Raw genomic sequence first — 13,520 nt, 5'->3', positions numbered from 1 at the left:
TTTAATTTACACAGTGAAATTCCAGTAGAAAAGTGCTTTGAAAAGTTTTAGATACAGTAGGTTCGGGGGGGGAGGGGAAAGCGCTGCCTTGGAAAACACTGCAAAGCTTCACAGCAACTCTGCCGTCCTAACAACGTCGGCGTTTCAGGTAGAGAGCGGAGACGGTCGCACATGCGCAGTCAGTCCCGCCGGGTCTGTCCTCAGCCCCGCCCCTCAGAGCGCCGGCTTCTCGGAGAGCCTTCGGGCGGGCGTACGGACGCTTACGCGCGGGCTGCGGCTGCGCAGGCGCAGTCGGATTGCTTTCGCGGATCCGGCGCCTTTTTCTGTCGCGTGCCCACAGTGTTTGATTTGTGAAGTGCCGTTGGGTCCGGCAGGTGGTGAAAGTGTGGGCTGTTGGGCCCCGGCCAAGTCTCGACAGTACGGAGGTGCAGGGTGTCGCCGAGAGTGCGGGGCCGGGCGCCGCCGGCGGTGTGCCCGGCCCCGGGGCCCTGGCTCCTGCTGCGGCTCCGGCCCTGACTCCGGCCCCTGTCGCGGCGGCGGCCTCGCAGTTCACCCTGCTGGTGATGCACCCCTGTGGGGGGCAGGACGAGCCTGCGGCCGAGGGCGTCCTGAGGCACGCCCCGGCTCCCGCGGGCAGCGTCGGGGCGGGCAAGCCCGTCAGGTACCTGTGTGAAGTGCCTGGGGATGGCGAGGAGGAGGCGGGGGAGGACGAAGCCGACCTGCTGGACACTTCGGACCCCCCGGGGGGAGGCGAGAGCACGGCTAGTTTGGAGGATCTGGAGGACGAGGAGGCCCACTCGGGGGGCGAGGGCAGCAGCGGGGGAGCCCGGAGGCGGGGCAGCGGCGGGAGCAGCATGAGCAAGACCTGCACCTACGAGGGCTGCAGCGAGACCACGAGCCAGGTGGCCAAGCAGCGCAAGCCCTGGATGTGCAAAAAGCACCGTAACAAGATGTACAAGGACAAGTACAAAAAGAAGAAGAGCGACCAGGCCCTGAACTGTGGTGGGACCGCCTCTGCTGGCAGCGCGGGAAACGTCAAACTGGAGGTATCAGACCTTAGCTGGGGCCGTGGGGGGTGGAAGATGGAAGAAGAAACCCTATCTTGCTGCAAACTCCGATTCCATCGCCTGTCCACCCTCTGGGCTAGTGGCTGAGAGTTAACGAGCGCTTGCCCTAACAAAAAAGTTGATGCAAACATGTGCAAAGCCCTAACAATTTTGTTGCACCCATGTGTTACGTGAATAAATTTCAGTAAAAATAATGTGACATCAGCGGAGCCATCATTTCAGAGATCTTGGATATGGGCTGGAAGGGTGGATAGTAAATAATTAATCTGGTTCATTGCTGAAGGAGCAGGCAGAGACTTTGGAACTTAGATGAAATTGGTACTGTGGACAAGGCAATTTCTTCCTGTTTTCAGTACTCTGTTCTCAGTATCCAGTTCTCAATATCCTTAGTCTAAATACTCCTGTACTTAGTACTCTGTTTTTAGTGTCCTTTTCTCAGTTAATCCTATTCTTAGTACTCTGTTCTTGGTACTCCTCAGTAGTCTGTTTGCAGTACCCCTGTACTTAGTACCCATTCCCAGTACTCCCATGCTTAGTCTCCAGTTCTCGGTACCCCTATACATAATACTGTGTTCTAGTATCCTTGTTCTTATTACCCTGTTCTCATTAACCCCCTTTTTTTCTTTATTAAAAATTTTATTTCTGGTATACACAAAGAGCCTATCAATTCATTTGTTGAAAGGTAATTTTAAGCTACACTATCATAGACAATATAGTTCTGTGAGTTTTCTTAAACTAAATACATTTTTTTAAATTTATTTTTCCCTTTTTAAAAATTTTAATGGATTTAGGGATTACAAGTTGAATTCCAATATATGTATATATAGTATAGTGGTAAAGTCTGGGCTTTTTCACTACCACTTTTCTTAGTACCCCTGAGGAAAAAACTGAATGATAATGGGGCATAAGTCTCAGAAAATTTTTTGATTGTTTGATTTGAACTGCGTGGAAGGTTAAACCTAGTGCTGTGCAGTTGGACTTCTGGCTACACATCTGTGCTCTGTTATTTGTTGGCTTTGTGGCCCTAAATAGGCTAATTAAACTCATTTTAGGACTTACCTGTTTTGTCCATACCAGTAACTGGAAACTACTTATACCAGTGTTTTCTAGCTTTTTCAAGCCAGTTTATCATTTTTCTCCTATTGACTTACAAATTTTGAAAGCTTTGGTTATCAATTACTTCTTTAAGCAGTATTTTACTGCTTCCTCCCCATTTGTTTTGGTTGTCAATTGGGCAAAAAGCTATCAATTAGAGTGTCTCATTAAGCAATGTATAAATTGCCTCTGAGTTCATATATTCCATTCAAAGGCAGGCAGACTCTATGTTTTGGCCTGGGTAGCTTTATATGAAGAGAATGTTCAATTCCACTTGGCATTTTTTGTAATATTGAAAATAGCTCACAAGTAACTTTTTGCCTCCCTCCCCCCACATCTCTCCCACTATTAATTTTGAGACCCTTCAAGAGAGTGAAGACCCTAGGTTGGAAATTGTGGAGGGAGAGGAAGTGAGAAAGTAGTGTTATGTACGTTAACTGCCAGTATCTTGCCTGTGATAACAAGGGGCTTTCCCAAAGTTTCACAGGGACTGGGCAAGAAGGAAGAAAAGCAACGACCAGTTCATTACATCATTGAAATGCCTGTAATCATGGATTATTGTATTATATTAACTGTTAATCGCATTTTTGTTTTTATCGCTTATCCCAGGAAAGTGCAGATAACATACTCTCCATTGTTAAACAAAGAACAGGATCTTTTGGGGATCGTCCTGCAAGACCTACTCTTTTAGAACAAGTGTTAAATCAAAAAAGACTGGTAAATATCTGTTTGTAAAGTAGTTGCAAATCTATTAACAAAAGCCATTTGTTATAAATGGAACTATTTAGATTTTTGAGATTTTAAAATTTGTTAAACTGATCATCAGAATAGAATTGTGCCTCAGTGGCAGTAAACACTGGAATCTCAAAGATGCTCTCTCAGGACCCTAAGAGCAGACTCTATGAACACTTTTAATCCTATTCCTTTCATTGACTAAACCTCATTGAATATCTGAGCAAGATGGGAGTTTATTATTTTCTTTTTTATTCATTTATTTACTCTCTCGTTTTTTAAATAATTTTCAGTTGACAAATAATAATTGTATTTATGGGGTACAATGTAGTGTTTTGATAAATGTACACACACATAAAATTTTTAATTTCTTCCTGAAGACTTAGCTAGTTGGAGAAACTTGAATTCCAGTACTAGTTTATATGTATGTACAAACTGGTATGTAACTGCCATTTTCACATATGGCCCCCTTTCATTTCCGTTTTCTTCTTGCTATAATACTGGGTCAGTGCTATTCTTAGCTCTTTGCTCATATGTTTCAAGAGAATATATTTGCCAGCATATCATGCCAAAAGCATTTCTTTTGTGCAGAGTCAGTAATAACATCATGCTTTACCCATTATTTTTAGATTTTAGGTGTTTTGATATATGACATCAAATTTTATTATTAGTTTGCAACTTAATCGTAGTGCATCATATGCAAAAGTGAATTCAATTCAGGCATGTTTGGTTTGTAAGCATATTGTATCTTGTTTAGGGACACATCCGTATAACTCCATAGCATGAATACAATCTAATCACATAAGAATAATGCTATTAATATTTTTCTTTTTTCTTTTTAAGTCATTACTGAGAAGTCCAGAAGTAGTGCAGTTTTTACAGAAGCAGCAACAACTATTAAATCAGCAAGTTTTGGAGCAAAGACAGCAGCAGTTTCCAGGAGCATCGGTATGAGGGAACTTATCAAGAACATCTACATGTTTCTTACTTTAGTGTAATAGATGAACGTATTTTTATACTACAGATAAATGGGGTAATATATGTTAATGGAACGTAAACATTTTCCTGTAAATGTGTGTTGCATTTGGGGATAAATAAGTATTGCACTTTGTGCATCTAATCCTTTCAGATCATCATGAGTTTGTAGAAATCAACTTATCTTTCCAGAATAACATTTAATTACAATGTTGTTTAAAATGTGTTCCTCTTCAGTCATTGTTACTGAAGGTAATGAAGCAGTTACTTTCTGTGGAAGTCATGAAGTTAATAGATATTAATCTTGAATCATCTAGCTCAGTGGTTCTCATCAAAGCGCAGTTGGAAATGTATAAATATGTTTTTTGGTTGTCATAGTGACCTTGAAAACTACTGGTTTTTAGTGAGTGGGCCAGGAATGCTAAATGTTCTACAGTGTCTGGGATAGTTGTGCACACCAAGAATTATCTCACTCACAATGCCAATAACACTCCTCTTAAGAAATACTGATAGCTATTTGTAGTGATAACATGTAGTTGAGGCACCTAGAATTGGGTTCTCGTTATAACCTTTCTTTGCAGTTGAGACTGGAGCTGTCATAGAGGTAAGCACATTTTATATCTATTAGGAAAGTGATCACTGTTTAATATCTGTGAAACTAGGACGTGCATCTCTTTTCAGAGATATGCTGGTAAAACCTAAGAGAGGAATTAACTCGGTGCACTAGAATGAATGCGTCTCTTACAGTTGGCCTATTTCATATTAACTATTAGTGTTGATCCCTTTTAAAGCAGACACTGTTGTGTGTTGAATTTGTGAACAGTGTAGATCTCAGCCCACCAATGCCGGAACAAAATTCTTTTCTTTATACTCATTTTCGTTAAAGAAGTGAAAAAGAAATCCTTTTCAAAAAGAAGATCTTGAAAATAAGAATAACATTTCAGCATTCTGTCATTGTTTTTAAAATTGAGCTATTTTAAGACTGTGTTATTCCTAAGTACTGTTAAAAAATGATAGGTAATCTGGATACTTTTTCTTATATTTTCTCCTAGAAAAACTTTAAAAGGCAAACCTACCAATAACAAATCAAATGTCAAGAGAGTCTATCCAATGTTAGGATAATAAATGTATGTGTCTCAAATTTAACTGTGCAAAAATTTGTTAGTTGGTTTTTAAGCTCTGAAATATATATCAAGTTAAATTTAGTAATGGCTGTTCTAAGAAGTACTTATGGAGAGAAAGAATGTTTTTATTCATTTTTTATGTATTTTATACCCAAGTATCTGTTGAAAAATGCTTTTACCAAAATTATTCATTAAAGTCCAGTTGACTTTTGAGTTGTCTAATTTCCTTATTCTATTCTTTAGTTTCTTTTCACTGAATGCAGATGAATGCATCTACTATTTGTTATTAACTGTTAGTTCATTCTCATACTTACAGTGTTAAGAGCTTTATTGAATCCCTAGAGCTTAAGTTAACTTTTATGGCGGAAAAAAATCAGCTTATGCTTCTTCAGATGGAATAAGAGAAATAGAAAAGAAAAGAAATAGGCCAATGAGAGCTGAATGAAAAGGGTTTGAATTTGTATATTTATAAGAACTTTGTGATGATTGTTAGTTGTCAAACCCTAGAGTGCATACTTGAGAGATTCAGAATCTTTCACCCAGTGTATTTTTTAGAATAAGGTAGCAGCCCATTCATGATATTGGATAGGAATAGGACAATATCGAACACAATGTAATTATTATCTGCCACAGTGGAAATTTATTTTTTACTTTATATAAAACTATCAATAAAGTTATAAAGTTTATTTCAGGTAGATTTATTGCAGTGTGTCCCCAATTTTTCGCCCCTCCCTGTACTCATGACATTGCCATGTGACTTTGCAGCTCCTCTTACCGCTTGAGCTCGTGTTTGTTTACCAACCCCTTAAATCTGGAGTTCTGGCCTTGTCACTTGTTTTGGCCAATAGAATGCAGAGAAAGTAACAAGATGCGAGCTCTGAGTAGACTTCTGAAGGTTTTGAACATTTCCACTTGTTTTTTTAGAATCCTACACAGCTGCCATAGTGACAAGCCCAGCCTAGCCTGTTGGATAATGAGAGACACATGGTCTAGTCACCTCTGTTGTACAGCTGATAGCAAACAGCCAGATATGTGAGTGAAGCTATGCTAGATGAGCTGTCCCCCCATCCAACCTGCAAACTGACTACAGATATGTTTGATACCAACTGAGATCAACCAAGCCTAGCCCAGATTTGCAGAACCACCCAATTGACCTATAGAGTTGTGGGCAATAATAAATGTTTATGACTGTAAACCTCAGAGTTTTGGGGTGGTTTGTTATGCAGTTTTCTTGTAAATAACTGATACAGCTAGCTGTTAATAGTTATTTATTGCTGCATACCATCACCTGAAAATTTGGTAGGTTAAAACAATTTAGATTTTGTTATTTCTTACAGGTCTGTATACGATTACTCTGATTTTAAATATTAGCTGTGCAAATGCTTTCAAGGTAGGTGAGGCAGACCATGCTTTTCAGAGATGTCTAAGCAGTCTCCCACCCCACATGCTCTTATGCAGTGTGGTCCAGTAAGATCTAGATTTTATTTTTCCACCCCTTTGAATCTGGGCAGGCCCTAATGACTTCTCTAACAAGATATGGCAGAAGTAATATGTGAGAGCTGGGCCAGTTCATTGGAGGCTAGAGGAAAGGAGATAACAATAAATGTAGATGTGGTATGTTTATAGTAATAAGAACATAAAGGAATTCACAGTGTCTGTTTTCCAGCAAAGTTAAAAAAGAAGTCATCTGTTAATATAGTGTGCAAGAGGTAGTAAGGGGCTTTAGAAAAGAAAAAATTAGGAAGATACATTAAAGTCAATGAGAGAGATGGCTAGTAGCTAGTAGCCTGCTAATAGTCCCTGATAGCATTCTTCCCCTTTTTTCACAGTAGGATGAAAAGTGGCCTCTGAAGATATCCATGTGTTAATTCCAAGAACTTGTGGATGTTGCCTTAGATGGCAAAAGGGACTTTGCAGATGTGATTAAGCTGAGGATCTTGAGATGGGGAGGTTATCCTGAATTATCTGGATGGGCTCTGGATATAATCACAGGTGTCCTTCTACAAGCGAGGTAGAGGAAGACTTGACTACAAAGAGGATGCAAATGTGATGAGGCAAGAGGTTGGAGGCATTCAAGGGAAGGGTAACCAGCCAAGGGAATGCAGGCAGCCTCCAGAAGCTAGCAAAAGCAAGAAAACAAATTCTCTCTTAGGGTTTCCAGAAGGAACCAGCTTTGCCAACACCTTGACATTAGCCCAGTGAGGCAGATATCAGATTTCTGGCCTCCAGAACTGTAAGAGAATAAATTTGTGTTTTTTTTAAGCCACTAAATTCGTGGCTCTTTTTTACAGCAGCAACAGAAAACTAATGTCAATCCTCAAGAGGTAGGGGAATGGATCTCATCAGGTTTCTAAGCAAGCACTGCTATCTTGCTTTTCTTATTTAAAAACAATAGTGGCCAACTACATTGTATGCTATATTAATTGTAATTAAATGTAAGAGAAAGGATTGCATACTCTGTGAATCAAAAAATCATTCCCCCCAAGTTAGAATAGGTAATATTTATTGTGCATTGAATGCCCTCTGCTCCTTACCCAAAGCTTTCTAAACCCCAACCAAACTCTTAGCCGTAAGGTTTATATGCAGTGGCATAATTTGGAGCCTTAAAACACCCAAATTCAGAAAGATGTTTTCCAACAGGATTTTCCAAAGCATGCCTGCAGCTAGGACAGGGAATGACTCAGGAGGCCCCAAGGGGTTCTTTCATCGTTGGTAACATTATTGCTTTTTAACTACTAACTAGTAGCAGTGCTTTGTTGTAGATTTAAGAACCTGTTGTCCAAATGTCTTAGTTTAGCATGCAAAACCTTTTACCTCCAAGCTCAGGCCTATTTCCTGCTACTTTCCTTCAAGACATTGTGAATTATTTATGTGATATAATACTAATGGATCATTCTGTTTCACCAAAGTTCTTTCCAATCCTCTTAGTTCTTTTCTACTCTTAAAGCACTAAGCTTTTTGCTTTCTTTCTAATACGAGATCAGGAGAAACAAATAGCAGCGTTGCCAACTTTTGTTTTCAAACCTCTTTCATAGTCATCTATAGTTTCACAAACTCCCTTAGAAAAAATATCATCTATTTAACATTTTTTCATGGTGTGTGAAAAATAAATGATTTTAAGTTAAAAGTATTTTATTATACATCAATGTTCTAAACATTGTATTATCATAAATATTTATATTAGGACAAATGTCACTCTCCACATTCACTTAGTGAGTGAATTTTTTTAGAGAGACGGGGGTTGCCCAGGCTGGTCTTGAACTCTTGAGTTCAATCGATCCTCCCATCTCAGCCTCTGCAGTAGCTGGGACTACAAGCGATCACCACCACACCTGGCTTATATTTAATTTGTTTTAAAATAATTGTGTCAGGAAAACCAAACTTGTTAACAAATGAATTGTAAAATGGGATATGTTTAGTTTGAAGACCAACTGTATGAGAGAGTACAGGTTAAACTCTCATCGTATCAAAAGAGACAAATCACTTTTACAACATAATGCTGGAAATTGTGCTTAAACATCAGTGGGCTATTTGCATAGTTTTTAGGTTTTTTTCCTTTCTAAATGATGAGATTACAGAGAAGTTAGCTTGCCACTTGCAAATATTATCTCCGAATAACATACTGCAGATGTGAATAGTTTTTGGCTTAAAAGCCAAACTGAATATAATTTTCATTACATTTGCTCAATTTAACATCAGTATTCAGTGGATTACTAAAGTCATTCTGAGGCTCTACCTAACATTGTTATCAGATGCAGGCATATAATGGAACCATCTATGCTCATGCAGAGATAAACTTCCAGAATTGGTGTCTTTTTGTGAACTTGGTGAATACAACATTGAAATTCTTTATGCTGCTTGTCTTACTGAACTTCACATTTTGACAATAAATAGTTCAGAATAAAAACAATTTTAACTGTTGAACTGTCAAAGTTACCTTCCCTTGGTACTGCTATGCAGCTGAGCAACAATTTCCAAACTGAATCATAAGCATGCTTTTCTGGTCCTCATCAGCTGTGCATGGTCACTTGACATGCAATTGGAGGCTTGCAATTACATATTTTTATTTTGAAGAGGAGGAAATGCTGATTTTTAAAAGAGAATTGGAAACAACATTTCTGCCTTTACAGTGTGTACCCAAAATGCCTTTCGAAATGAACAATATCTGGAAAATGCTGAAAATGAATAGATACAACCCTTTCCTTAAAGCCCTTCCGGCTTGGTGGAGAGATGGATAAGTAAACAATGTGGTGCAGGAATTGGTAACTGGTGTGACCACTGATGGTCATAAAGTATTATGGGAGCACAGCACAGGCACTTAACCTGGCTACGAATGGCCAGGATGACTTGCTGAGGGAACTGCCAGGAAGGAGGGTAGATTGGATCAGCCCAGAAACCTTCCCTGGTTACCGACCCAGGGCCTGATGAAGATGTCATTCTGTGGTCCCCTGCAGCTTGTCACAGCTGATAGCACACTTAATTTTATTGGTTTACTGGTTCATCTCCCTCCAAAAACCGGTAAACTCCTTAAAGGCAGCAACTTTGTTATTTGTCATTGTGTCTACAGTGCTTGCTGATGCGTAAGAACCATCTGATGAATATGTGGAGGTTTCTAGGTGATGAAAATATTTCTTCTCTAAGATGGGCTAATATTTAAAGACAATATCTTGTGTCTACACCACGATCTCTTAAAAAATGTGTACCAGTATTTTAAATGCCAATACCCAATATCAGATGCAAGAACAGGGTTAGGAACCAGGGGAGATGCAAAGACAAGACAGGATCACTGCTCTCCAAAACCTTGCAGTTTAAACTGGAGGTTTCATGATCCCCACCTGTATCTGAACCAGAATAGCTTACCTTTCATTTGTTTATCTTATAGAGGTCTACACAATAATTCTTTCGAATAAAGGGCTCCATCGCTTAAAAAAAATTGAAAATCCTGATCAAGTTAATTAAGGCTAAGTTTTCTAGAAGTACTTACAGATATTCCCTCCTCCATTTTAAGACTAGAAGGAAATTTAAATGTAGGGAATTGAGAATTTACAATTTTAGATATTTTCCTATTTCTCCTGGAGTTCATCTTAGTTTTTCCTCACTAGCCTTCTTTTAGTACCTTTCTAATAGGCAATATAGAGCAATGTACAGATGTTAACAATAATTAAGTGTTCATTCTGTCTTATAACTGCAGTATCACTTGCTATTTTTAACTCTCCAGAAAAAAATTTTCTACATATATCCTCACTAAAATTACTGCAAAGTATCTTCCAAGATTCCATACTTAATGCCAGTTATTCCAAGATGTTTAATTCAAAACCACTACTTAATTTCCTGATAGCATGTGAGAGTTCAAAAATACCCCCTTTTCAAAATAGGGTGGTTTAAGATGAATTGTTTTAAGGAGCTGCAGACCCATGTGCCGTAAATCCTTCTACAAGGTTTATAGGAAAAATGAGCCAAAAGACATACAGGTACAGTATTCTTTATTATAAACAATCAGATAACAGCCTAAGCACAGATTTAATAGATAATTGAAGCCAAGTTACTATAATCAAAAGCATTACTTCACTCAAATAGAAAGTTTCTTTTTTGCTGTTGATTTGTTTTACATTAATTTGAACATATCTTTAGCATATGCCAGGATCACCTAATCTTGTCATACAATTCAGCTGTTAAACATAACAGGGAAAGATAAAATTTGAAACGCATGTTGTATTTTATTTGTTGAATATGTATACCAAATATTTGGGACACATCCAAAGTTAAGCAGGAGCTTAAAGGCTACCAAGTGATATTATAAAGTGCTTTTGTTGTTACTTTGTTGCTGTTATGGGGGTATCCATATCCTTAGAAGACAATGACAGAAGATTCTAAATGCCAGGTGATTAGCCAACTTTTCCTGATTTATACTGAGTGTAAAAAAAAATTAAGAAAACATAAAGTATATGTGTTAAATAGTGACATCTTCATAGTTCCAAAGTACTGGCCACTATTAAAATATCATCTAGTTAAAACAAGCTTTTCACATCTCAGTTTTTTAACAAGAAAAAAAAACTGGCTTGAACAACTTGATAAATGTTCTGGGTCTCCTGAGCAGGCCGAAATGTTACTACAGGATTCTCTATTGCACAATCCATGTCCAGGGCAAGCTTAAACGTGTTCTGCAGTGCTGACGTATTTAAAGGCTTAGCGTGTCTGCTTTGTTAGTTATCCTGAAAATTATGCTATTCAGTTTTTTTGGATCGTCTACCTCAAGGAATGAGTGCACATGACACATTTAGAAGCTTGAAATCAAATACTGCATTACAATTTTTAAGAAGTCTTGGTGGCAAAAGAAAAAGCTGATTAAAATATGATTGTTACAATGACTAAAAGGTTAACTTCTCATCAATTCTAAATTCTCTGTATTTCAAAGGTATCCTAATAAAGGCTTTTGGGGAGACATGACTGGTGATCATGTACCAATTTAACAGTTTATTTTTCACAGAAAACTCAGATTCACTGCAATATTTTTTCCTGGTTTCCCAAAGCTGCATGGAAATCCAAGTTTTTTGTTTCTTATTTTTTGATTTCATTTATAAATTGCCTGTTTTGATTAATTCTGTAAAGGTAGAGGATTACCAGAGGATGAGTTTGACAGCTTGTGGAGAGATCAAGAAAGCTATGTTTGATCTCTGGAGCCAAAGCTGTGTGTGCTCAAAGCTCTCCCATGGAATGGTACCCATGTGAGACTCACTATATTGATGCCTTTTCCAGGAAAAGAGGAGATGGGAAATTATCAGAAAATGGGGAAGCAAGGGGAGGGAAAAAACCAACTTTGAGACCTGGAAGAATAATAGCATTTATCCAAGGAATCCATTACTTGACTGCTCATAAGAGAAGGGAAATAAAAATTTCAAAATAGAGATAATTAAGAAATCAATTACATTTTTTCAAGCAAAAGATCACATGCTTTGTTTTATTTAGTTCTGAAACATGAAAATGTCTCTACAAACGGATACTGTTAGACTCTCAGCTCCATGAGAGCTGGGACTGTCTCTTGTTTACATTTGATTCCACAGTACCTAGCATTGTACCTGGCACCTATGGGTGCACAATACATAGTTGATGAACCAGTAAACTACAGGCTTTTCTAAACACTAAATGGGCCACCTAGTTTTAATGTAAAATGTAATAATTATTTCCTATTGTATACATGAAAGTTTCTATTAGATAACACTAGTCATTACAAGCGGTGACAGTAGTAGCTCACTCGTATCTTTTTCACATGATCATTTCTACCTTGAATACAATTTAATGAGAAACAACTACCATGTGCACTAATGCTAGAAAGAGTTGAGATAAAATGTATAAATGAAGAAACTTCTTGGATTACTGAAGTGCCGTCTGTTATAAGCCTAACTGCCACCTTAAATTATACATTTTTAAGAGGATGTGAAATATTTTTCCAAGCAATGCTGTGTTTAGTGGGTGGCAATTTTATATATATAAATATATGAAAGTACCTAAAAATTGGGGGGGATTTTCCTCTATCACCCAAAGGAAAATAAAACAAAGGTTCTTAATATTGTGTCTATTTTAAAAAGATGTCCTATTTTCAGTATCACTGTTCCCCAGAAGTCATGGGGGGATTATGAAATTATTATCACTTTATTTGGGAATTTATTCTAGGTATGAGACCTTTTTTTTTTTTTATCAGAGGCTACCAGTTTTGACCAGTAGATCATTTAATTACCAGAGACATTAAGTTTAATAAATCATAAATTTGATCCAAAAATATATGTAGATTTTCTCAAAGTCTTTACCATTGCTTTAGGAATCTGCAAACAATCAATATTTGCCAAGAGGCAGGAAAATGTGGCAAAAGGAGCGCCCTCACCTAAAGACTTTAACATGGGAAGGTGAGACGGTGTACGCCAATGTGTGATGCTTTCAAAGTTTTGTCCCACCCTTTTGTTTCACCTGCTGCTTCTCCACACAGGACTGAGCCACATGCTATCACGGTACACTGCGCAGACTTAGTCTGCAGGACCGCCTGCCGGGAACAGCCAGGACGGCAGGAACCTGATTTCCTATGTGGAAAGCAGGAATCTCCCTGGGTGGTTCTGGGACTAAGTTCCGGTCTTATAATTTGGGAAAATAGTAACAGCTCATTTCGTGGTATTTTCATATTTATTTGCCCATAGTAGACTCACTTTTTACAGCTGTAGACTGAGGCAACATGGACGCTTAGCTTCACAGCTTCTTTCTTTTCCAATCACAGTTTAAATTTATTTTAAAATGTACCATTAATATCAGCACAGCTATAGGTATGTCAGTTTCAGAAATAAAGTTTCTGTGGCTTATCTCACTTAATTCATTGTACAAGCTTGTTTTTTTTTTCTTTCTTGCCAATAGCACTAAACATGAGATCATTTAAAGTATATGAGTTTGCTTTAGCTGAGAGTGTTATTTGCTCTAGTGCTGCTAATACCTGATTTTTGTTATATAAACAGTTTCACTGTTTCTGTGAGGCCACACAGCATGC

At 38.2% G+C, this 13,520-nt stretch overlaps 1 protein-coding gene across 1 annotated transcript; it reads left to right on the top strand.

Annotated features, from left to right (window-relative positions):
• Positions 1-353: 353 nt before the first annotated feature.
• Positions 354-3,922, top strand: RFXAP (regulatory factor X associated protein; the record flags this gene model as incomplete). The annotated part of the gene is made up of 3 exons (XM_069466953.1): positions 354-1,046; positions 2,772-2,879; positions 3,738-3,922. Coding segments are annotated over 3 exons (912 nt in total), but the record flags the coding sequence as incomplete, so codon positions are not given.
• Between the last annotated feature and the right edge of the window lie 9,598 nt (positions 3,923-13,520).

This window comes from Eulemur rufifrons, chromosome 4 (assembly GCF_041146395.1).
Source record: "Eulemur rufifrons isolate Redbay chromosome 4, OSU_ERuf_1, whole genome shotgun sequence".
NCBI lineage: Eukaryota > Metazoa > Chordata > Mammalia > Primates > Lemuridae > Eulemur > Eulemur rufifrons.
Note: the sequence above shows the minus strand (reverse complement) of the source record. Positions and strands in the feature narration are given on the sequence as shown.